Source organism: Ictidomys tridecemlineatus, chromosome 2 (assembly GCF_052094955.1).
Source record: "Ictidomys tridecemlineatus isolate mIctTri1 chromosome 2, mIctTri1.hap1, whole genome shotgun sequence".
NCBI classification, from domain to species: Eukaryota; Metazoa; Chordata; class Mammalia; order Rodentia; family Sciuridae; genus Ictidomys; species Ictidomys tridecemlineatus.
Window position 1 is genome coordinate 218,568,566 of NC_135478.1, and position 26,311 is coordinate 218,594,876.

General features: G+C 41.4%; 2 protein-coding genes and 1 long non-coding RNA gene across 5 annotated transcripts in view; 2 read left to right on the forward strand and 1 right to left on the reverse strand.

Moving 5' to 3' along the window:
- Nucleotides 1-15,582, forward strand: part of Agk (acylglycerol kinase) — a 77,320-nt gene extending 61,738 nt beyond the window's left edge. For 2 of the 3 annotated variants that reach the window (XM_078040670.1, XM_078040672.1), the window contains 5 exons: nucleotides 3,108-3,255; nucleotides 4,124-4,221; nucleotides 10,941-11,011; nucleotides 12,865-12,949; nucleotides 13,995-15,582. In XM_078040670.1, coding sequence (XP_077896796.1) covers nucleotides 3,108-3,255; nucleotides 4,124-4,221; nucleotides 10,941-11,011; nucleotides 12,865-12,949; nucleotides 13,995-14,129 — 537 coding nt within the window. In that variant the 3' untranslated portion in view covers nucleotides 14,130-15,582. The remainder of the gene's footprint in view (nucleotides 1-3,107; nucleotides 3,256-4,123; nucleotides 4,222-10,940; nucleotides 11,012-12,864; nucleotides 12,950-13,994) is intronic. The other variant, XM_078040671.1, reaches the window with a different exon arrangement.
- A 1,783-nt stretch (nucleotides 15,583-17,365) lies between these two features.
- Dennd11 (DENN domain containing 11) overlaps nucleotides 17,366-26,311 on the reverse strand; it is a 42,390-nt gene continuing 33,444 nt past the window's right edge. Inside the window, exons 6-9 of the mRNA XM_005332458.4 lie at nucleotides 25,617-25,748; nucleotides 25,332-25,482; nucleotides 24,600-24,668; nucleotides 17,366-23,003 (exon numbers count right to left, since the gene is read on the reverse strand). Coding sequence (XP_005332515.4) covers nucleotides 22,808-23,003; nucleotides 24,600-24,668; nucleotides 25,332-25,482; nucleotides 25,617-25,748 — 548 coding nt within the window. The 3' untranslated portion in view covers nucleotides 17,366-22,807. The remainder of the gene's footprint in view (nucleotides 23,004-24,599; nucleotides 24,669-25,331; nucleotides 25,483-25,616; nucleotides 25,749-26,311) is intronic.
- On the forward strand, nucleotides 19,452-26,191 carry LOC144375482 (uncharacterized). Its single transcript, XR_013435459.1, has 2 exons — nucleotides 19,452-19,570; nucleotides 25,186-26,191. It is a non-coding gene; the product is annotated as an uncharacterized LOC144375482 (long non-coding RNA).

Genomic DNA, 26,311 nt, shown 5'->3' on the forward strand with positions numbered 1-26,311 from the left:
ACTAAAAAAGGGCATTTTGGTTAGAGAGACGGGCCTCATGAAGTCCTCGTCACAGTGATGGACCATGGTCATTAATTACAGTTTATGCCGTAGGATGTCAGGAGAGGAAGCCGGAGGACAGATTGGGGCAGGCTTTGATGTGCCATCTGACCTTTATCCTTAAGGCACTGGGGAGTTTTTGAGTCTTAAGCAGAGGCACATCATGAGCAATCTGCATTTTGGAAAAACTGTTTGGCAGCAGTGCAGGCAAGAGATTAGACATGGGTGGCTAAAGGAAGGACATTGGAGAAAAGAGTCTTATAGTAATTCAGTGATAAGGTATAGACTAAGGCAGTAACAATGAATGTGGACAGTGCAGGTCAATCAGAGAGCTCTCAGGTTAAAGGTCTCAAAAGTTGGAAGAACACTGGACTGCCAGATTTTTGGTTTAAGGTACCAGAGATTGGTAACTTAGTTTTTCATTAATGTTAATAATACTAGAGTAAGATCAAGTTTGTGAAGAAAGATGAAATTTTTAGTTTTGTTTGTGTGAGCTTAACAGAGAAATGGAGATACAGTTGTGAGTTGGGTGGAATTCAGCAGAGTGGTCTGGTCTAAAGAAATCTATTTAGACGTCATATGTGTGTGAGTGGAGTTGAAACTCTGGGTTTGGTGAAGTCACCATTGACAGGTGGCCAGGAATAGCCTTGAGGGATTAAACATTTAGAAAGTTGGAAAGGATGACTGGGAAATGCTAAGAAGAAATCTAGGAGAGTTCCAACAGAGAAGCCCACAGAGAGGAATTTCTAGAATTGTAAGAAGCAACAGCAAAGAGTCTAGATCAAGATGGGAATGCGTCCTCAGGATTTGGCAGCCGTGGTGACCTCTACAGTGGGGGCAGGGTAGTAGCATATTAAGGAAAGCTAAGGAATGAGTGGGAGGTAAGGAAGTGTATTCTACCCTTTCAAGAACTTGGCTTGGGGGAAGAAAGAGAAACTTGATTTTGAAGAGGAGTTAAAAAAAAATGCAAAAGCTGGAGAGAAGTAAACAATAGATCAGTGGAGTGTTTTGTTTTTTCTTAAATTTTTTTCCAATTTTTTTTCTAGTTGTAGATGGACACGATATCTTTCTTTCTTTCTTTCTTTCTTTCTTTCTTTAAATTTTTATGTGGTGTGAGGATCGAACCCAGGGCCCCACGTGTTTGAGGCAAGCGCTCTACCACTGAGCCACAACCCCAGCTCCTGGAGTCAGTCTTTCTTTCTTTCTTTCTTTCTTTCTTTTTAATCTTAAAGAGAAATATCCATTTATACCCAGGGGTAAAAGAAAAGAACAGGAAGAGGTGAAGACAAAGGAGACTGAGAAAGCATGACTACATTGACAAAAATCCAGGAGCAGGTAGAAGAGTGTAGGATCCAGAGTTATCCTGGGGCAAGGAAGCAATGCAGTTTTTACTGAGATGGAAGTTCTGGATGAAATCAAGTTTATAGATAGTTAAGGACATTCTCACAAATGTACCTGATGTTCTCATTGAAACGAGTGATCTGCCAAAAATGAGGTGGGTGATGATGGTGGCATGGAAGATTTTGAAGATGGAAGAGAGGAGATTTAGGGTTATCAAGTGGCATTGAGGACCTGAGACCAAAAATTTGTGGTGGCACTAATATGCTCCTTTAGGAATGTGTTTGTCTATCAGTGCTCAACAGGAGTATGTTTTTTCTTTTTAATAGTGCTGAGCCCTGATGTAGGAATACTGAACGGAGCAGCAAGATCCAGAATTGGGGCTCTCTAGGGCCCATGTTATCAAAGAATAAAGTCACAAGAGGGCCAAAGAGTAATGAGGAAAAAGGTGATTTAAAGTAATAGATTCTTAATATGATATTGAGAGAACATGGAGAGATCAGGAACAGGAATTAACAACGTGATTGAAAAATTTGTGATTAGGATCTCAGAGACCAAAAAATAATACCCTTCTTTTCTTCTTCTAAATGTGAACCAAGTTATGAAAATATGCAGAAGCAGGCCTATAGAGATGAAAATATCTGCAGGATTGCAAGATGCAGCCTAGACTTGTGGTCACAGTCTGATTTCCTAACACTTATTTGTCCAGCTGAAACAGCCAGCCCCTCCTGGACAGAGACCACCAGGGTAGGCCTACTGTTTGCATGAAGAGGCGAATGTGTCTCAAGGACAGCCAGTGTCAGGGAGGGAGGAGGCAGGGGTGGTCCCACATGTCAAGAACTGGGGAAGAATAAGCAAGCAGTGGAGTAAAAGGAATCCAAGATTGTTACTGTTTCCTAATTTGCCCTTTTGAAACCAGAGAACAGGGAGGTGATTCCCTCTAACAGACATACTGGGAACAAAAGAATCAACCAGAAGACTCCAGAATGTGTTTACAGAGTGGGCCATCAGGGTTTTAGATGTCCAAGATGGAATAGTTCTGAATAACTGTCAGGGATAGGATGAGCTATGGAAATGGTGGCAGTGGTGAATCAGAGGGTTGAGAGACTAAGGTGTGGTTTTAATTATTCCTGTGGGCATCAATGCAGTTCAGGATGATGCTGATGTGGGATGCCAGGGAGTAGATGAGCGTGCCCTAGGTGAGCACAATGAGCTTTGAAGCAGAAGTGAGAGACCTGGACTGGGTTTAGAGTGTGAGACTGGGATAAACCGTTCTGGCCTCTTTGTGAAGTATGATTCCAGATGTGAAGTAGGTATTTGATGCAGTTAGATTTTTATCAGTCTCATTTTTGTGTCACCAATTGTAAACCAAAGATAAGTTTATTATGAGATGACTACTCTGTGCTCATTCACACTGATTTTTTTTTTTTTTTTGGGCGGGGGTGGTGGGGGGCAGTTGGGCAATTGTGAATAAGCGGTTGGCAGTCCATTTTGGTCTCTTCCCTGCTGTATGTTAAGGAGAGCAATGAAGGCAGCAGTCACTGAGTTCATGGTTCTCAAGAGAGCTTGAAGAGGAAAGGAAAGCTTGAGTATTCCACATTCCAAATGAATGAGAACTCCATCTGAGAGAGATCATTACTTTCTACCAGGAATAGCAGAACACTAACCTTACTTCCAGAGTTAGTAACTGTGCATGCATGACCAAAGTTTTTATCTCTCCACATTGATAGGAATGGCCTCAGACTCATGAAGCCTCCATCTCCTACACGGGACCTACAGAGAGACCTCCCAGTGAATCAGAAGAGACCCCTCCCCGGCCTTCTCTGTACAGGAGAATATTACGCAGACTTGCCTCCTACTGGGCACAACCGCAGGATGGTGAGCAACGTGGAACTGCACAGGAAAGCCCTGCTCACTTAGGAGTGTCCTTAAGCAGTCCCCCCACAACCAGAGACATAACTAGGACAAGAGCAGTCTCTAGGATCACTGAATCACCAGTCAGGGTGCCACCAGAGCAGAGCCCAAACAACGCCCTGTGAATGGGCATAGTAGTCTCCACCCTCTTTGTCATTAGCATTTATGGTATTAGTATCACGTAGGGGTGCTGTCTCTGTTTGGTAAAGAATTGAAGAACAGGACACAGAGATTACAAGCAAGGAGGTTTACTGCAAAAGCAACAGAAACAGATTTCTCTGAAGACAAGGGGCCGCAAAGCTGAGAATCCAGTAGGGGAGTTTTGGCCTCTTCTTTTATGGTCTCTGGAATTTCCTCCTTTCCTTTTTTCCTCCCCTGTCCACACTCTCCTTCTGTTATTGATTTATGCACCCTCTGCCCATGCATCTGTTTTAGTTTTTCTATTGGATTCCCTGCTTAGTAGCATGAGTACAGAAGTGTCTGTCTGCCTGGGTCCCTCACTTGTGTCCACAAGTGCCTTTGTCATCCAGGAAGTTGACCTCATCAGAATGCCCTCTCCATGCTCCTTTGTTTAGCCCTGCCCCTGACTTCCTCCTCCCTGGCTGTCTTGTCCTGGCTGCCTAGGTCCTACATCTCTGTCAGTATTGTTACTGCTTTCAGTATGGGTGTTTCAGGCACGTTTCCTTTCTGTGTAAGAAGGGTGAAGTAAATAAGGCTAAAGTGGATGTGCTGGCAGAAGGTCTTGGGAAGCTGAGTTGAGCCGCTGGTAGCTAGTCAGTGGTGGGGACTGAAATTTCAGTGGAAGAAGCTGACCTGTGTTGAATTCCCACAGCCCTCTCGCAAGAGGTGAGCCCAGAGGTCTGGAAAGACTTACAGCTGTCCACCATTGAGCTGTCCATCACAACCCGGAATGGCCAGCTTGACCTGACAGTAAGTATGCTTGTTTATTAGAAAAGCAGTATCTAGGAAGAGTACATGCTTTTCTTACATTATTCCAGTCTTTTTGTTTTTACTCTGTGGGCGTAGAGAGGAAAGGATCAGGAAAAAGATGATTGGTGTGCCTTTAAGGAAGAATAGCATTGAGAAGCAGCAGCTGAGCACATTTGTGTCATAGACGCTTAAGGGCCTCTGAGCAGGTATTCTGGTCATTCTTAGTCAGCCTTCAGAGGGCTTAGGACAAATGGCCTTTACAAATAAAATGCTAAAAAGATAGCTACTCTCATTTGCCACTGGAATAAAAAATTGCAGAACTTTTACTTGGGTAAAATATCCATTATTCTTGTAACTATATTAAATATGTGGATTCAGATACCCGGAGAAACACACTTTCTCTCTCTCTCTCTCTCTCTCTCTCTCTCTCTCTCACACACACACACACACACACATACACACACACACACATACACACACACACACACACACATACTTATATCATTTGGGTCCAATCTATAACATACACTATCCAATGTAATAGCCATTAGACTCATGCGACTATTTAAATTAATTAGAATTAAATTTTAAAACTCAATTCTCAGTCACACTAGGTATACATTTCAAGTGCTCAAAAGCCATATGTGGCTAGTAGCTACTATATTAGAAAGAACAGATATAAAACATTTCCATCAGTGCAGAAAATTTGATGGATAGTAGTGCTATAGACAATGCACTAAAAAGAAATATGTTAAAATAAAGCTTGGTTTGGCAAACTGGTCTTCTAGCTGTTTACAAATAGCCCATAAGTGAAGAATTGATTACCTAGCTTATGTGGTGGCAAGAAAGTGGGGGGGGGGACGGAAAAAAGTATTTTGTGGCACATGAAAAGTGTATAAAATTCACATTTCAATGTCTATACATAAAGTCTGATTGGAACACAGCCATGTTCATTCATATACATATTGTCTGTGGCTACCCTCCTGCTATAGTGGCAAGAATGACAGAGACTGTGGTCCCAAAGCCTAAACCATTTACCATCTAAGCATTTTTAGAAAAAGTTCATTGGCTCTGGTATGGAGAAACTATAGTAATTTATATTAGTGAGAATGACAATAGAAAAGTCATTCCGAACTGTGGACATTCAGCTTTTATGCAAATTGAAGGAGTCTATTCATTTTTGTCCTAGTCAGTCAGAAAATGGTGCATAGAATTGGAATGCAGTGAGAAATTTGATTCCAATGTTAATATTCAGATTACTGAGTTATTTTCTAATCATAAAAGTGATGCATATTCATTGCAAAATGTTGGGTAAACAGGTCCCTTCATCTAAAATCATTCCAGTTGAATTAAAGAATCAAATTTAAAATAATAAAATTACTGAAGTACTAGAGTAGAATCTTAAGTGATTATAGTATAAATTTGGGGATAACAAGGTCTTTATAAAACCATACCCAAGGCAAAAATTCATATTCACATATTTGTCTACTTATCTAAAAAAGAAACTATAAACAAATTTTTAGTCACAAATTGGGGAAAATATTAGGATGTGATAGACCGGGAGTTAATATCTTCCTTTATCAAAGATTCCTAGAATATATAAATAAGAAATGGACAAAGGACTAATATTAAAAAATAGACAGTTAAAAATAGAAAATTCACAAAAGATACATATGAAAAAATAGCATCTATTTGCTGAGCATTTACTACATGCTATGTACCCTCCTAAGATTTTTACATTTATTTATTATCTTATATAATCCTCCTAACTATATTATCAAAATTTTTCATCTACTTTTTAAGGATAAAGGAACAAAAATGCTAATGTCAAAAATGCAAATTAAAATAGTAACTAATGAATTACCATAGATTACAAAGCTCAGTGTCAGTATGGGTTGGGAAATGAATGGTCTCATATATTCTTCATGGGACTATAAATTGTGACACCCTGTCTCAGGTAGTATATATATGAAGTGTTTAAAACATATGCATACCCTTATCTTTTAAGTGTAGAAATTTATCTTACAGAAATGATCAGATAAATACATAATGTAGTCAGTCCTTGCTTTTTTACATAATGGAATTCTAGACACATTGGTGGAAGTGAATAAATGAAGGTTTAAAAAGTCTGTTCCAGAGGAATTTTACAAAGAAATATAAAATTTCTGCTACTCATTTCCTTTATAATCAGAGTATGGCAATATGTATTTCCAGTACTTTGTTGGAGTTCTTTTACCATTGTTCTTTTCTCTGATGATGGAATACCAATGAATGGGTTCAGTGAGTGTGTGATTGCAATGCAAGATTAGCTACTTTCAGAATGCTGAGTGCTGTTCATCTGTGTGCCAATTATAAAAGTATATGATACTGTGCTTCTTATCACTAGTAGCAGCACATTCACTTTTTTCTTCTTTCTACCCCTCTTTGTAAAAAATAAAAGCAAATGCAATAAAATATTCAAAGACAATGTAGCTACCATGTAATGGCTCAAAATGTTTACTTATTAAAAGAAGTATATTCAGAATATGAAAGAAGCTTTAGTAGTATGGAACATGTGAAAGTTAGCTTTTTGTATAATGTCTATTTATAATAGCAAAATATATGAAACAAACTAATGGACTAATTAATTTTATATTTACTCAAAATTATATATACATTTATATGTAATCTTCTATATTTATCGACATGGCAAGGTGCTCATCATCGATTTTTTAAAGAAAAACCAGGTTAAAAAGATTTGCATCAAATGGTTCCATTTTTGTTGAAAAAGGAAATACTTTAACCGTAATTGTTTTGTGAATGATGAAGGTAAGGTTCTTCCAAATAGCCAATTGTCCCAGCATCATTTGCTGAAACATCCACTTTCCCGCCATTGATCTTCACTAATCTACTGCCGTATATCACGGATATATGTACGTGTAAATATTTCTAGTTGCCCAGCCTGTTCCTCTAATTTTCTATATTTGTACTCTGCTTCTCTTTTTATAGTTTTATAATGAGTTTCTCTGTTTTTCTTCCTTTTAAAAAAGAGTGTCTTGACTATTCTTGGCTCTTTTGACATCTATAAATATTTTAGAATGATTATTTTATTAAATTCTACATTGAATCTTTATAATATTAGTCCAAGTTACATTGTACCCATAGATCAACTTGAGAAATGACATTTCTATAGTATTGACTGGTCCACCATCTGAATGTGGTACATATCTTCATTTATTTAAATCTTCAATATCTCTCAATGACGTTTTTTAGTTTTCTCAATAGCACTGTCTTTTGCTACCTCTATTTTTAGTTGTCTTCATTTTTGATGTGCTGTTATAAATAATATTTTAAAATTCCATTTTCTGAATATCCGACTTAATAGATGAACAAAATTGAATTTGTGTTGATGTTGAATCAGTAAGCTAATAAATTCTTAATTTTTGCCTATGGATACCTTCAGATATCCTTTAGATTCTGTATAACTGCAAATAACTGCAAATAATTCAAGTTTTCAGACACTTATCCTTACAATCTTATCTTACCTTACCATACAGGCTATGACTTCAATAGTGTTGAACAGAAGTAGTGATACAGGAGTTGTTGTCCTTTTCCTGATTTCCAGAAAGACTTCATTGCTTTTTTTTTCTTCTTTTTAAGAGACCTTTTTATCAGATGTAAGAATTTTTTCTTCTAATACCAGTTTTCTAAGAGTTTTTTAAAAATATCTCACTCAATTTTACCAAGTACCTTTCCAGCATCTATTGAGTTGATAAACTTTTCTCATTTACTCTACCAATATAATAGATTGATTTCTCAATGTCACTGCGACTTTTGATCAAGATAGAACAATAAACAACTGCTGTACCTCAGCACTTTAAACATGAGATAAGATCTGTGAAACAGCTGTTGACAAACATTGGTGTGAAATCGGCAGTCTGGGACAGTGGTCCCAGAGAGAAAGGAATCAAACAAGGAGAGCCCTGTGCTTGCCCAGCTCACTGCTGGAGAGAGGCCACAGGGAGGAGACAGGGGACCCAAGCAGAGCCCAGCCCTATGGTTTCCTCAGTGAGGGATTGTTGAGAATTTAGAGAGATTAGGGCAACTAGAATTGCAGGCCAGAGTACAGGAATGCTGCGCCAGGAAGTGAACACAGGTCTGTTTCCTGTGGAGTCTTCAGCCGAGCTTATATAGCTGTGTGCATGTGAGAAGTCACCTGTAAGCAGTAAGAGCTACCACCAAGGAACAGGCTCCATCTCAGGAGACTCAGTCAAATCCCAGGGCCAGGAATAGTTTGTGTTCCCACCAGCCAGGGTGAAAGTCCTTTTCAAACCTTGAGTATTGAGTACCATCCTCAGAAGGTACTGCCTCCACAGTGGCACAAAATTAGGTACCTCTGCTCCCTCCTAAAAAAGCTTAAGGGCTGGCCTCCAGGAGGTCACAATTTGCAAGTAATGTAACAGTGCCTCCAGAAAAGGTTTGAGAAGTTGGCAAAGGACTGTCCTCAGGCTTAACTGACTTTAAATAGTCTTTATTTAGTTGTCTTTAAATAGTTGAAAAAAACCAAGAGTATTTTGTTACATGTGAAAATTACATGAAATTCAAATTTAAGTGTCTGTAAATAAAATCACATTGGAACCCAGGCACACTAATGATTAGGTGCTGTCTGGCTGCTTGCATGCCACTGTGGAAGAGCTGGGTAGTCAGCATGAAGATCTCATGTCTGCAAGCCTGAAACGATTATTCTGTGGCCCTTAACAGAAATCATCTGCTGGCCTCTGTTCTAACTGGAACTTGACTCTGCTTTCCCCAGAGCACTTTTAAGTGGTGGCTGTTTTCCTTCCCTTTGCCCCGCACATCAGGCCCGGTGACAAGCTACTTGTCTTCCTTTCTACTCCTCATTGCTTCAGACCAGTCTTTCTCCTTCCCTCTGACAACCTCCCCAGCGCAATGTCCTATCAGACAATATGGTTTTTCCCAGCATCTACTGAACCCTGGCCATTCCCATTCATTTCCCTCTGATGTTATTTCCTGGCTCACTGTCTGCCTCTGCCAAAATGATCCCAGTCTTAATTCTCAACACAGCAGGCAAAGTAACCCTATTAAAACAAAGCCAGAGCATTTCCTGCCTGAGAACCCTCCAGTGGCTCTTCATTTCACTCAGCATAAAAGCCACATTCCTATGGTAATCTTCAATGCCCTACTGATCAAGTCCCCCCTTCCCTTTCCATCTCCTTCTGTTGTCCTTGCCCCTCTGCTCCAGTGACACTGGCTTGCTTGCTCTTCTTTGCACAGGTCAGGCATGCTCCCACCTCAAGGCCTCAACCTGGGCAGTTTCCTTAGAGTGATGGCTCATCCACTGGGACCAGTGGTTCTCCAAGCATGGTCCTCAGATCAACAACTTGTTAGATATGTAAATTCTTGTGCTTCACTCCATTTTTACTGAACTAGATGGAAACTCTTAAGATGGGGCCAAGAGTCTTCATAAAAATTAACCATAATTGACAAAAACTATAATATGCGTCAGTGAAAACTGCTATCCGGGACATTGCTACTTCCATCACCTCCTGTGGGTTCTGTTTAGAGATTACCGTCTCACCTGAACTCCTCTTTGAAACACAGTCACTGCCATTAATGCCAACTCATGGTCCTTGTTTCTTTAACCTCATTTTAAAATATTCTGATATGCTTCTAGATGTACTTATACTTAGTAATTTACTATTTGATGAATTTTCTGTCCCCTCTATCCCAACAATCAAATATAAGTTCTTTGTAGGCAGAAATGCATGTTTGTTTTGTTCATCAATGTAACCCAGACACTAAAGTTTATGATACATGGTGGCACTCAGCAGTATGATGACAGGGAAACTCCAAGCAAGGTCATCACACTTATGTCAACATACTCTGTTCTGTCATTCCTAGTTGAGATCTAGGTGTGCTTTGGTGGTACTCTTAAACCTTAGGCAAAGGCTCAGGCCCTCCAAGCCCTGAGTTATCCTGGTCCTGCACATTCTGAACCTACCCAAACAGAAGCCAGCACAGAGGTGTTGGGATTGATTGAAGGAGGGATAGTTTGTATTGCTGGCTTTTGACTGGGAGCAAATTGTAGGCAGCAGTACAGGAACCAAATACAGTGAATTATTACTAGTGCTGCAATAATAATTTGTAGCTCAAATCTTCCAGAGCTTTCTGTAGTTGGAAATGGAAGGTTTTTAGAACATTATCAGGGAACAAATGGATTGCTGTTTTCCAACTCTAGTTACATACCAGATTTGCATGTACAGCTTTTTAAAGAACACAGGCACCTAGGCCCTTTTTGCCAAGCAGTTATATTGTGGTATGGTAGAATGCTGATGTACAGTGAGGCCTGAGAATCGCTGGGATAGATGGCAGAAAGGTTGGCTTGCAGGGGAAAGAAGGACTCCTAGAGATTTTAATGCCTTTGACTATTAGTGAGTAACACAACTTTAAAAACCTCCCATCTTAAATTTTTATTTTGCTAATTTAATAAAAAAATACAAGCAAACAAAAAGCTAATGGAGATGACTTTTATATTAATTTGCAACAAAGCTCTTAATGAAAAGAAGGACAGAAAATATACTTAGAATTAAATCATTAAAAGTAAAATCCCCTATATGTTGCACAGCTTCAAAATATGAACCTCCAGGGCTGAGAATGATAACAGGCTGCATTAGCCAGAAATTTAGGAGTAATGACATTAGTATTCTTAATCTTTTTAGAGCAAAGAAGACTTTATGAACATCTGCATTGAACCTGACACTGTCAGCAAAGGAGACTTCATAACTATAGGGTAAGTGGACTGGGGTTTGCAGGACGTGGGGCTTCTTTAAGTAGTTTGAATGTACTTCACTGAGTAGTAGATCCAATAAAGGCCTGTCTTGCTTGGTAACTTGGTCATTCTTCCTTCTCTGTGGGGTTGATAATATATACAGTGTCTCTGCTTCAGTCCTATGCCTTTTGGAAAGATCAAACTGTAAGAATAGTCTTTTTGCCTTAAAGAATTCAGTGTAGCACACATATTGTCAAGAACTCTAGTTTTAGTGTCAAAGAACTGAATATAAATCTTGATTCTGCTACTCACTGCTCTTGTGATTAATGTCATTTAACTTTTCTGAATCCTTTGTCTCATCTAGAAAATGGAACAACATAACCATCTCTACTGATCTTGGGACATTTTTTAGTATCAAATGAGAAAGTTTATGAATTGTTCAGCACTTCACAGTAGCCCTTACTATTCATGTCTGTTCACCTTCCTATTCCCAGGGCATTAATGAAAAACTTGAAAAGGTATTGAGTACCTTGGACACTTCCCAGGCCTTTTTCTCTTTCCCAATATAACATACCCTTCCAACTCCTGCTTGATTTGTTAAGTCCTACCTCTGCCAGAATTTTATTGGCTAAGAATACTATAAACCCTCCAACAGTCAAAGCATCTGAGGAGCTGGCTTGTTCCCATGCCAACTGGTAATCTGCTGGCTCCATCCTTCTGAGCTTTGTCTCAGCGCTCCCTCTCGTGCCCATTTAGGGATTGAACATTTCTGCTGCAGCGGCCGGGTCTCCATGGCTGCCTCATTATCTACACCAGCACAGACAGCAGAATGGTTTTCATTAGTTTGTAATGTTCTTGCCTTTGGTACAAATACTTCACATACTGAATAGCTCCTTCTGCAGCCTTTGATTCATTTGCTGTATCTGGAGTTAAGGGAATAAAGGAAAAGCCTGTCCCTTCTCCTCCCAGTGTCTAAAAACCACACACCATCTTAACTGAGAGTCTGGCCAGTGTGACCAGCGATATTCACATCTCCTTAAGAACACTGACATCCAAAAACAGGAGGAGAACCTCATTATGTCGATTGAGCTAAGTGAACTCATGTTCAGCAGCAGCTCGAGTTTCCCTTTGGTCCTTATAGGAAGTGAACTCATAATGTAGGTGTCCTTTGGATATCTAAATAGAATGTGATGAAGTTGCTTTCAGAACTCTGAGTTCCTTTTACTAAAAAGTACTATCTCCAAGTAATGCAAGAAATGATTAAATAGTGGACAACTGTACTCGGGTTAGCTTTTCCTCTTTTTCTTCTTAACCATGATTAGCCATAAAGGGTATTTGTGCCTGAGATTGAGTATGTGTGTATTGGGTATTTTTACTCCAAGTCCATTTAGTAAAGATATAACATGCTAGGTAGATTGTCAATGAGTGTAGAGAATCATTAGATAATGTCTAAGACTAGTTTTTAAATATGAATATCTAATTTAAAGGAGGAAATATTTTTATTCTTAAGTAATAATCACAGAAACCAAATAGAAGTTTAGAATGTTTCCCAAATAATTTAATTCATTTTAATTTTTAAATTTGATAACTATCAAAGAGTTAGGTAACATATGGAATAATTTAAATAAAGAATAATCAGGGAAAGACAGTGTTAACTTCATGCACAGCTCTGAACAGCAAATAAGCCTTCTCAAGCTGACGACATCTCAGTGCTGGGCAAGAAATCACTGGGAGAAAATTTATTCACAGAACCCACCACTTCATAGACCCTCCGACTACTTTTACCATCTAAAAGAGAAAGAACTTGCTGTATTCTTGCAGTCTAATGCAGTTGCCATCACGGGTTTCTAAGTTTGCTTTTTCTGTCTGAACAGAAGTAAAAAGGTAAGAGACCCCAAACTGCGTGCGGATGGCACCGAGTGTCTCCAAGCCAGCAGGTGCACCCTGCTTCTTCCTGAGGTGAGGAGGGCAGGGCATGGGGTCTGGGGTCCTATAGCATCTTTTTGGTCTGTCTTCCTTTCTTTTCCCCTTCTTCTTCCCTATTAATTGTCCAACCTTTAGTGTCTAATGTGCTGAGCATTTTGCCAGGGTCAGGTCATAACAAGGAAGACCTGAAAAGGAGGCAAAATTCCCTTCTGAGTTACAGATTGGAGTTGGTCTCCTTCTGAAGATTCAGTTTTCAAGTCAAGGTTCTTCTATAAATTGATCTTTAGTTCTCTTGAGTATTTATTTTTTCATGTGTCAATAATGATGTAATACAAAGAATTCTCTAGCTGGTAAATAATGGTTTCATTTTAACATGTTTTTATAAAGGATCTGGAAGCAGCTTTCAGTTCACTGAATTTTTCTGTATTGAAATTCCATGCTTAGAAGAATAACCTATATAAGTGCAAGTGGAGGTATCTGAATTGTAAGGCTAGTTATTTAACTGGGGCACTCCAGGAAAAAAAGACACTACAGACTGCCTCTGAAGACTGTCTGCAATGCCACTACATTTAAACAGGAATGTAGGTAAACAGGAATGTTACCATGTGACAGGCACCACAGCTTCAACATAGCAGATGTTAAACACATGAATCGTGGAAGAGCCTCATAGACTCAAATATTGATAAAACTTACCAAGTCTTAGAGAAAAATAATGAAAATGATCCAGTTGACAAAATGGTTTGTCTTTCTCCATTTCCATTTGAGAAAGATTATATTGTTATTTGTGAATTATTTAAAGATGTGGCATATTTATTTTAATTAATATTTGAAAATTTAACCTTGTTGTTCTAGTTCCAAAATACTGTGGAAAGGAAGAGATTGAAGTTAAAAAAAATTCCTTTTTCATGAATAGTAGAATTGGGATGTGTTCAGGAATATCACTGTATGTCATTAGTGGGCACCGAAATATTGAAAGAACAATAGCATAAGCCCACAGAGAAGACCATGTTTTCTGTGGTGACCTGCCGTAGGGCACTGATGTGCATGAGAACCACCCTGAACATTCTTGTCCCCACAGGGAACAGAGGGCTCTTTCAGCATTGACAGTGAAGAGTATGAAGCGATGCCTGTTGAGGTGAAACTGCTCCCCAGGAAACTGCAGTTCTTCTGTGATCCCAAGAAGAAAGAACAGATGCTGCAGAGCACAGCCTAGTGAGTGGACAGTGACGAGGGCCTCTCCGAGACCACACTTTGGGCCACCCGTGGGACCAAAAGGAAACAGATGCCTCAGCTGTCCCCATAGTGTTGTCAGAGAATCCCAAGGGCATTTTCACAGCAAGTATCCCGTCCTCCTCAGCAGTGCTTCCCATAGTGCACCCTGCCACCTGCTCTGCAATTGGTACTCCATTAGAGCATGCTTTCATTTTGGTGTGATAGTCAGTCCCTCCTAGATAGTGATTTCCCTCAAGCTTGTCAAGGACATTCTCACTCTCAGTGGTTGGAAAGGGCTAGAGCTTTGTTATCTCCTTGAAGTGCACCCATGTATGGAGAACAGGATCTAATTTTTTTTTTCTTTTGGTACCAGGGATTGAACCAAGGAGTGCTTAATCACTGAGTCACATCCCCAGCCTGTTTTATTTTTTGAGACAGGGTGTCTCACTAAATGAGACTGGCTTTGAATTTGTGGTCCTCATGCCTCAGCCTCTGGAGCTGCTGAGATTATAGGTGTGCACCACTGCAACCAGCAGGAGAGCAGGATGCTAAATTTTGTCTAAGATCGTCCATCCCTGTTCTTTGATTGTCCGGGGGAAGCAGTGCCTTCCCCAGGTGCCCTTTCCTATGTCTGGCTCCTCCATGGGTGATGCTACTTTGTGAGCTCTGGTTCTTGTTTAGCTAGTTTCAGTTCTATCCTCAATTCAAAAGCAAATGTGAGGTAGTTTCCTTCTTCAACCATGGCTAAACTATTGTAAAATGCAATTTTTTTCTTCTTTTTTTAAAGAAGTGCTTCTTCAATGTTGGTTGGTTTGCATGAGAACCACTTGGGGTGCATGCTGAAAACTGACTTGGGGCCCACCCCAAACTTAACAACTCAGCCAGGGATGGGCCAGGAGTCTGCATTAGGAAGGCTTACTTCAGCTAAATCTGTAAGTTGATCCTTTAACCTTACTTGGAGAAAGTGTTTTAAAGTAATGTTCCACCAACTATTCTGCTCATGTTTTCCCCAAAAGTATTTGAAAAATTATGTATCCCATCATACATCTATGTGACATCTAAAATTTTTGTGGGAAGTTAAATAGTTGCCAAAATATGTACTTTCTAATGTCATGTAAATATTGATGTTTTAAAATAACTGTTACATCACTCTTTTAAACATATCCAGTGCAATTTGACACCTCTCATTCATTTGTAAAAATAAATGAACTAGTTATTTAGTGGTTTAAAATTTTAAATTATTTTTTCTCCCTGTGGGTGTATTTCCATACCACTGTCAGTAAAAAGAATCTTATCATAATGTAATCTATTTTTATGCTTGACATTTTTTATCAAATGCTTCCCATCATCAAAAAATTAAAATGGAAATAAGTTTTTTTTAGTTCTTACATGTTTACAGAATAAATGTTACCATAATTACTGGTATAACTGATTAAAACTAATAATTAAAAATATTAGAATGTTCTTTATCCTAATTAGTTCATTTATCTAATATGTAAGTGGTATTTTTTTATTTTATTTTAAGATGGGGGCATTTCAACATCAATATATTCCTTGTTTCATTGTTTTACACTTATGAACACTTAAATAAATAGATGGAAATAGAAAGAATTATAAAAATGTCATATAGTTCTTTGAATTTCTTTGGAGATACATGGCAAAAAACAGTGCTCTCAACTAACAACTTGATAAGATCTTCTTTTAGTGTGTTTCAAGCAGAGACTGAAAACCACCCGATTAGCATCTTTTCTTTTGTTCTGTGCCTCTAGAGGGAATTGCACCATGGTAAGAGTGGGGAGATGCATGCCTTTCTCATTATAAGAAGAGGGGTAAGTGAGGAAAAAGAGCTAGCAGACCTTACTACAGGCTGCTCCTCAGGAAGTTCAAGTGTAAGGACAGCACGCATCCTGCTTGCCATGCAGAGTGAAGGCCTGTGCTCTACTGGGCTACACAGCAGTGATAAAAAGCCCAGGGCGTCAGACACAGAAAATGGGGCTTACCTGTTCAGCACTGTGTGCTTCAAGGTAATGTTAAAAGCTGTTCTTTAGCAGAAAAATAACAGATGGGTCCAAACATCAGCATAAGGCCACCCGAGAAGGGGAAGGAGGATGACAAGGTATAAGAAAATAAAATTAGCATATTGTGTGATTCTCTAATATCATGCAGGACCAGGACAGAAGCTGGCTTTCTTTTCTCTTGGAACCCTACCTGTGAGTGTGTATCACAGTTGGGGAAAGATATTTAACCACATTAAGAATTTTACTGACTTATAAATATGCCTCGTTTCAAAATTTGGGTTTTTTTTTTAATTTTTTGTTAATTATCAATGGACATTTATTTATTTATTTATATGTGGTGTTGAGAATCAAACCCAGTGCCTCATACATGCAAGTGCTCTACCACTGAGCCACAACCCCAGCCCAAATTTTGTTTTCTTCACACTACTTCCCATGAGGCCTTGGTTTCCTTATTGTCTCTTTGAGCTGTCCTTCTCTAGAGTGCCCATGTAAAAAGACATTTCACCATGTAGCTATTCTGCAGCCATGCTTGTCAGCCAAAGTTGGAATGCTCAGCTGTGCAAACAAAGGAGAACCTGAGTCCCTTTCTGTTTAGTGCAAACAGATTAATTTTGCTCAGAAGCTAAGATTATTCCTATTAAAAATATAATAGATGCTTTCTACAAAATATAACCAATAGTTTTCCTTTGCTGACAGTTACACTAGTAAGTGCCAGTGCTTCAGGGGTGCGTCTGATGTACTGGTTCTCACTATCATCTACGATGTGGGTATTAGTTGGTCGCCTCACTCAGAAGGCAGCAACCTGGCTTTGAACACCAGCCGTTTGACTCTAGAACCATCACTGTCAGCAGTTCACTCTATACTGGTTTAAAATATCTCCCCAAAAAAGTTAAAAATGGAATAAAGTTTAATATACATACACACCTATACATGTTGTTTCAAACTAAACTCTGATAAGAGATTTCATGAAACTAAAGGTTTTCTTCTAGAAGTTTCCTATGATTGAGGGTGCACAGTCCTGGCTCTTCTGGATGGCATTTTAGTCTCACCTGTGGTTTCCCCTACTGGGATGGAGAGCAGGCAGCAGCTCTTAGTCGCCTTTGTCTTCACTGTAAGCAAGGCAGCAACCAGCCCCATAGGCTCCACTCCCGGACTGGGCCATCATTCCTTCCCACCACAGACTACATCTCAGAGTAGGTGAAGGACAGAAGCACACATGTTCATGTTAAAATGTGAACTTTAATTGTAAAAATCATTTTCTGTAAATATAGTTGTAACAACCTCTCTGCACACAATTTAGTTCAGATATATACAGATATGATATACATAGATGTTATTTGTACCACAGAACAAAATCAAGAAACATTTACCCTTAGCCTTGGGACTAATCAGCTTTCTTTAGGCCTTTAAATTACTACCATTGAAAACAGAGAGAGGAGGGCAACACCTGGGAACTATCTGATTTCATCACAAGGTGAAGACTTAAACACAGATTCCATTTCTCTTATTGCTATAACTCAGGCTGGGGTGTTGCTCACAATAGGGAAAGGGAGGTAAGCTGATCCTAACTCAGAAAAAACAGGTTTTCCAGGGCCATGACTGCTTCTTTTCCAGGAAAGGTTATATAGAAATTTAGCCAACAAGCGTTGGGTAAATATAGGAAGTTCATTTTGTTTGCCTCTCCCCGCCCACCCCACACAGGTCACCCATCCAGACTCATCAGAAGCAGAGTCCTCGCCATTCCCCACTGATGGCAGTTGTGAATATGCTAGGCCCAAACTTTTCCTAATGCCATCTTCAGATCTTTTATATACTTCAGCTTTGGGTAATTTACCCAAAGGAGTTTCACTCTAATGTCAGTCAAATATACTTGTAACCAGCTGTTACCTCTGTGTGAAGTTTTCATTTTGTGGATCATCTCTGACCAATTTATAATATTCCACCTTACCCATATCCTTCAACCATTCTTAGAAAGCAAAGTATATATTCATCATTAGTCTAAAAGGCATTCTATAACAAACATAATTAACACCTTCCTACTATGGTACTAAATAAACTCTCTGAACTTAGGATATAGTATCTCTAAAAGCCCATGCTATACTGAAGTTCTACAATAAATTCTAAAAAGATGAAAGCAGGGCTTCACTTCACCATCATTGGATGTCTATACAGCACTAGAAAATTCCTAATCCCTTTCTAAATTTGCAATTTTTACCTCATCTACCCCTAAATTCCAGCCCTCCAAAATAAGTAAAGTGCTAGTTTTAAAACCTCCTCCCATTCCCACCTCTCTCCAGGTGACTGAGAGCCTAATCAGAAGGATCACATTTACCTTCTTCTGTCCTAGAGTCCTGCTGAAGCTTGGTGTGTGTCATCCTTCCTGGGACTGTCAAGTTTATCTCCTGGAGTGCTGTTCAGATAACACAGCACAATGTCCTTTTCACTCTAAGGGTCTCACCACTACGGAATTAGAAAGCTGCCCATTTCTAGGATTATAATTTTGAAATCTCTTTCCATTTCAACATCTTCATACTCAGTTTATCACATAGTAACATCAATATAAAAATAAACTTCCATTTCTTATAAGAAAAACATAAACTTAATTCACAGTTAGCCTTTTCCCACAACATTTAGTGCTCCAATAGCTCCTGGGAACAGAGGTATATTAGTAATAAAAAATGAAATAGTAAAAACTAGTAATTTGGGAGTAAAAGGAGCCCTTAACTCCTCCCCTCCTCCACCTGAATCAGAGAAGGATTTTCCTGAAATGAGAAGGGTGGGGCCTGCCCTGCCAAGGTAGGCTTGCAGGTCTGCAGTATGTTCACCACAGACATAGCTGCAAGTTATGGCAGGGGTGGAGGGGAGGGTGGTAGGTATCTCTCAGGTTCCAAGCTTACTAGCCTGGAACCTAACAGGGAAAGAGAAGCCCATGCAGGCATGCTGGTCTTTCATGTTCGCTGTCAAGCTGAGCATTGTCTTACACACCATCCACTCATTAGTCTGCCTCTCCAGGAATGGTCTACACTAGACTTGGAGTGTAATCAGTTCCCTGGGTAATGCATTTTCAAAGGAGAAAAACAGTCCCTGAGGTCCCTGCCTTTTTCTCCAAGTTTGATGTTCTGCCAATGAAGGTTAATTCTTTACCACCCTTTATGAAATGTTCCCTGAAGGCCTCAATGGAAAGGTGAATAATTTCACATTTTTATTGTACTTGAAGGTCTTTCAGTATATCAAGACATCAAGTTCATTCTCTAGCCACCAGAATAAAAACAATTACTTAGCTACGATTTATCTTTATCTTCTAGCTAAAATATCACAGGTAGTTACAGAATACATGGATCTTCACATGTGACATCAGGCAACATCTGCATCTGTGTGCTACTTTTATCTTTCCCATCATGATCTTCACATGGTTTATAAAAAGGTAAGTTAAAGATGTAAGTTCCTATGTAAATTACTTCTATCAATATGCTAATGAGTTTGGCCTCTCTTCTTCCTTAGCCAGATAGGAGAAGAGATACCAGGATAATGGCTGGAGGGTATGGGAGGCAGATGCCTTCTAGTTCACTGTACTCAGAACTGTACAGGTCCCAGGTGGGATGCTGACATTGGAATGGATCCAGGCCAGGCCTAGGGATAGTTTCATATTTAAAGCCAAAGCAAATGCTAATCAATGATTTGGTGCATACTTTTTAGTCTGGTAGGATATAAGTCCTGCAGGATCTGACTCTTTTTATTATCTGCTGAGCCTACAAAATTGAAAACATTCACTTTAACAGGCCTTTGTCCTACTTAACATGGATATAAACAGATCCCAATCCTGATTCCAGTCCCCACAGGACTCTTTCCACTTAGGGATGATTGGGCAGCCCTAGGATCACAAATCAGCAGGTGGTCCATAGGGGGCACAAGATCAGGCTCAGAGCTCCCCAGCAGGGTCTGGTATCTTATGCAGGGACAGGTGAGGGCCACCAGCAGAGGGCTCAAGGATCCATACAGCCTTGCTCCTGAGGTCAGTGGAGGTGATAACACTGCCTCTACTAAGCTTAGACCTAAGCAAGCAGAGAAAGATGTGGCCAACTTCTTTCAAACAAAAGCAGATTTTTTTTTTTCCAGAATATATTTAAAGAGTGACAGAAAAGCAGGTTCACATGGCTCCTAGCTTCTGCTGTCACTGTAGAGAGATTCCTGCCTAGTACTTCAAAAACAAGTTCCCCCCAGAGGAAACTTGTAGCAAATGATGTGCCTGCTAACTTCCCATGTGGGAGCAGCAGAGTCTGGTACTAGGCAAAACTTCAAAAGGTGACCTCGGAAGCAAGAGGTTCCACGTAGCCCAGGTCACAGCTGGGGTGATTCACAGCAAGGAGTGAGTGAAGGGCTTATGCTGTTCAGTCAAGCAGAGGCTACGTCAGAAGGAAGCCGGCAAGACAGAGGAGGACTGAGGGAGAAGTTCAAGAAGTTCTGCTCTGGGGTCAGCTGGTCCAGGCCCGTATGACTTAGGACAGCACTGCCTCGGTGCATTCCCCCTCTGGGCCTCCCACACTCATACCCTCACCTTCCTCATGAGCCCAAGCAAGTCAGAGACCAGACAGACAGCTGCCACAGCCCTGGCTCTATTCACAGGAAAATACAGAACTTCCTTCTCACCTTGTTGTCTTTACAGCAGCACTTCTGAGCCTGGAGTTAAAACAGCACAGGACACATACAGAAGGCTCTGGAGCCAAAGTATTTAGACAGGGTCCTTCTAGCAAATCCCCCAATTCCAGAGATAGGGTCTGCCTGTGTCTTCCGGAAGAATCCCCCTATGCCTATCTCTAGCCATCCACCTTCCACTTAGAAAACCCTGAACCCTAGGGTACCACTAGAAGTTTCCACTTCTTGACCCAAGTGAGAAAGACCCCATGAGCTTTGCAAGGCAAGTGGAGGGGGTTGCTTATAAAGGGGAAGCAGGTGAAGCATCAGCCTCTGGGCACAGGTATGTTTTCTTTTGTAAACATGTTACTAGAATGATGACTGAATCCACAATGCAAAGGAGAAAATGTGTTAGTTGTACATATTACTTCTCAATGCCCAATCTTATTTATATATTTACATAAGATACTACTGTGATTAGTCACTGTATTTGCATTTCCACTTGTGAATTTATTTACTTTTGAATTCTGTATCAAGGAGCTACAGTGAAAAATACTTTTAAATTAAGCAATAGCCCTAAGAACCTTGAGTTGATAAGACACATAACCCATCCATTTGAAGGTTCTTTCTCTGCTGTCTACACCAGCCTGTATGATGCATTGATGGCTATCCCAATAACAGAAGGGTGAAGGGGAAGAAGTTAGGTTACCAAAAATCCAGGATCTCAGGTCAAAAGCCTTAACTATGGCCCCAGAAGATCTAAACTTTACTCACAGGATCTGGCTTTCTGATTATGGTTAACAAGTGTCCTTTCACCCAAGCTGGCAGCCATCAAGTAACCCATCCCAAGAGAAGAGGCAGGTGACTACAGGACCCATCCCAGACCATTCAAGAAAGCAGATAAGATTAGGACTGACACCTGAGGGCTCCTGACCACTCCCTGAAGGAAGGCACTGTCAGATTTTCTTCAACAAATCTTTTAGGTCTCAGGACCCAATCACTAAGCCTGCTAAAAAGATGATTGTGAGCACTCCAGACTGGCGAACAGTCTTATTAACATCAGGCTCCAACCTCTGTCAATCAGCTCAGTCCTGGCTAGATTTAGGAATCCAATGCATCTGTCTGATGCAGGGGGTTGCTGATAATGCCTCCAGGGAACTGTCATCCAGATAAAGAAACTCAGAGCTTGTTCTCTAGCCTGTTTGAACATCTGCCCCTCTACCCTCTAAAAACACCCAAGTTATTCCAAGAAAATATTTAGCCCTTAAGAGACTAAATTGTAAAATAAATCTTCTTGGGAGCTCCAGGGCCACCACTGGCCTGGAATTTGCCAACCCAACCTAAGAGGAGGGATTCAGAGAAAGAATGAGCACATTACATTAAGTGCCCATCATTCACTTAGTTTAGGAAGAGTTTCAAGGCTTCAGTCTATGAGTGTAGCTTTCAGTTGACCAATAAGAAACCTCTCCCTGTCATTGGGTCCTTAAAGAAGCTATCTGGTGTTGAAAACATCCCTTTGTCCCTTTCTGTGGTCCCTATTCAAGTGAACAAGGAAGACACAGACTTGCCCTAAGGAAAAGGTTTTTGATCCCAAGACCACTGACTCATAGAACCTGATGATCTTGAAAGGTCATCTGGTTAGTTTCTGCTCTCAGGCAGAAGAACATCTAAGGCCACACTGGACAGATGGTTGTCTTCTTGAATGCATCAAGGGACAAGGACACACAGACTTTCTGAGCAGTCCACCCCACTGTTTTCAGAGCTCAGCCTGCTCATAGTGACAGAACTCCAAAGAGTAAACCCAAAGCAGCAGTTTCCTACCAAAGCAGGAAGCACAAATCAAGGCCATCTCACGTTACCTCTAGGGAAAAGGGAAGAAAGGAATTTGCAAAAGTTACATTTGTTGGAAAGTATAAACAATCTTCCTTTGTGTCACCATAATTAAAAACAGGCCGTTGGGGGCCTGGGGTACACTCCAGGCTATGTTCACCATTGTGAGTGGCTCACCAGTCCTCCCATGTCACTCATCCTATGGGCAACAAGGGTTATCAATGACCAGCATGACATCAATGCCGTAGGCCTCCAGCAGGTCCATTAGGAAGCTGCGGTCTCCTTGGGGATCCAGGCCCATGCCCCTGGCATGCTCTGCTGTCAGAGTTTTGTCCTGACTGGCAGACACCTCCAACAAAGTCTGAAATATCCGGTTGTTTTGCTCTAGGAAAAACCTGCATTCACAAGATGGGAAAGGGAGGAAAGGAGAGACGAAAGAGCTCACCAGATAATCCACACACAGGAATCTAAACTATACTGTTTTGTTGAATTGACTTTTGAAAGCTTCCAAAAATAAACTAAAATACCTTTTAAAAGAAGAAAACAGGGTCAAAGTTTCATTATACAGTTATTAAAGTACTACTAAGGTTAGCAAGAGCCAGGTGGTGTGAGTCACAGGATGATTGGCAGATCTCTGAGTGGTGCCGGCCTTGCTGCCAACACCATTTTCCTGTTAAGAGGGAAGTCACTAGCAATTTAAATATAGCCCTAGGGAGGGGCCCCTATTTCCTGCTTTCCTCACCTGCTTAGTCATAAGAGGAAGAGAAAGTTGAAAACACAAGGCCTGATAACAGTTCTGAGGTCAAGATTTCAAGTAAGAAGCTAAAATTCACCTTTCAGAGCTTGGGAGAGGCCATGCTAGATGGCAGCCAAGAATCCTCACTGGAGAACAGAAGGCCCTGGGCCTCTGAGGACAGCCCACCATGGCTGACAATGGCCACTAAGAATGTGGGCACTGAAGTGGGAGTAGGCACGGGGCTATTCTGAAGCCAGCAACACTGGAAGTGGGGAGGTGAAGGGAGAAAGGGAAGGTGAGTGATAGTCACTGAGACTGGCACAAACAGTCCCTGGGTGTGTGTTCTCCTTTGGTTATTCTTTTTTGGGGGACAGGGATTATGCCTAGAAAAAGAGTTAAGAGTCATGGCTTTATGGTACCACATAAATAAATGAGTGATGTTCAGAGAGCCATTACTTGTCTCTCTAAGCTATGGTACAGCAGTCCAGCTTAGAGCTTCAACAGAGGTTTCTAATGTCTAAAGCAGCTCTGGTGCTCAGAATTTTAAATGCCATGCATGGCCTGTGTCAAACCTTGAGAGGCAGTGGCCCCATTTGATTCCTGGATACCTGCACATCTACAGTGTGCATGCCTTAGAAAGTACGCCATGAGCATCAGGAGCCACTGTAGGAATGTCCATAGGGAGTTTCCATCAAAGCTGGTAACTGTCCAGTGTTGTTCCTCACCCTTATCCCTGCACATGGCACAGGAAGACCAAACAGGAAGCTGAGAGATTATTTCTCAATTTTCTCTTAAAATTGCTTATCCCTGCAATCAGTGCTCCAGGTGTACAGGCCATGAGGCCACCCCATCAGATCTTGGGGAAGATTCCATTCAATTCCATGGTTCAATTTTCAGAAAACCCATAACACTCAGCATGAGGAACTGCTCTATTCAGAGGAAACCACAGATGAGAAGTCCCTGAGCCCTGAGGAGAACCAAGGTTCTAAGTGGAGATGTCTGAATGCAAAAGCCCAGCAGAGGCACATCCCAGACCTCCTGTTCCTCTCAATGACCTGTTCCTGCCTCTTTCCCTATATGGCCTTTTAGGGCTCAGGTTGCCTCTGTAAAGAGCCCAGTTCTAACAGCCCTTGGCAGCAATAAAGGACATTGCTGGACTGCCGTGGGTGACATGGGAGGGACCCAGGTCATCCAAAGCAGTCAATGCTGAAGGGATTCTCAGGGAGACCACAGCCACTGGCCCAGGCAGACTCACAGCACAAAGAGGTCCTCCTCACAAGGGTTGTAGTCTTCTTCCACTTCCTGGGAATACAATAGCATCTGCCTGTTGGGGAAGAGACCACCATCAAACAGGTGCCCAGCCACCCACCAGTGGCCAAGCATCTGCAGTGGGCCACACCATCCTGGAAGCAGCACTGATCAAAGCAGGCCTCCATCCTGGGGCAAGGAGAGGAGGGACAGGAAAGGATGCTCAGGACATGGTCTCCAAACTCCAGGGTCTATAGCCAGTTCTGCCCCTGGAAACCTCAAGTAAGTGGTAATCCTTCCTCTGTCCATCAAATGGGGATGACAATGATCCCATTTAACTCACAGGTAACCAAATTACTGAGAACTACATGAGATAATGCATAAGCAAGTTTCAAATACAGTAATCCATACAGTATAGATGCTCAATAAATGGTGGTTCCAAACATAAACAAGGTCATTTGGGGAGATTTTGGAAGCTAGTATAATTGTCCCTAGGCTTCAGAGTTTCCAAAGCTAGTCAGAGAGAAATCATGTATCTGCCCCTTTTTAAGGGCGACATGCAGGGATCCCCTTCATTTCTATCTCCCTGGCAGGAATGCACCAGGAGGGAAGGTGTGAGATTCACAGAGACCCCAGGGAGACACTGAGAAGGGCGGAACCCCCAAGCCACCCAGCCCTCCTTCTCAAGAGTGGCGCTGGCCCAGCTGCATCCACAGGCACAGCCCGCCTCCACCCCTACCTCTGCTCATTAAGCCGCCGGTACTTTTCCCTATCGGCACTGTTGATCTTCAGCAGGGGCTGCAGGTGGCCGTGGTGTGTCTTCACATTTTGGTTGTCCACATAAACATCGTACAGCTCCCGCTTCTCTTCAAATATCTTCTCTGTGGTGCCTGCGGAACCCCAGGCTAAGCAGGTGGGAACCCTGCAGGGTCCCCAGCCCTACCCCACTGGAGAAGCAAGGAGATAAGGAGGAAGAGAGGGACTGGGACACAGGGGAAGCATGAGGGGAGGTCCCCATACTCACAGGCCACATAGGACACCTCTACCTCCAGGCTCTCGATGTCAGCCACGTTCACATAAAAGAAGGGCTTGGACTCGGGAATGGTGCCCCCAATGCCAGGCAGAGAGACGTTGGCCAGGCAACAGCAGCAGTACACTGGAGGACGGAGGAGGTGAGAAGAGTTCGCCCCCCACGTCCCTCTTGCACCGAAGCCTGCTGGACAACACCTTCTCTGAACTGTAGCCCAAGAGGAAGCTGTTATGGATTAGATGTGGTCTGTCCCAGCCAAACGCATGTGGAGGCTTGGTTGCAAGGTATCAGTACCACAAGGTGGTGGGGCCTCTAAGAGGGAATCCTCTCATGGGAGCTTCACCTCCATGAAGGCATTAATGTAGTTCCCAAGGCAGTGGGTTAGTTATCTCCAGAGCATTTGGTCATAAAGTGAGCCTGGAACTTCTCTCTCCTGTGCTTCTCTTCCATGTATACCCACTTCCACTGTCTACCATGAAACCCTCACCAGAAACTAGGCAGATGCCAGCACCATATTCTTGGCCTTCCGGAACCATGAACCAAAATAAACCTCTTTCTGTAAGAATTAACCAGCCCCAGGCATTCTGCTTTAGCAACAGGAAGTGGAGTAACGCAGGAACTATGAAGGGCTTCGTTCTCTGCTAGCCTGGTTCATCAGTAACCGGGTGGTCCTGGCATTCTGAGGAGAC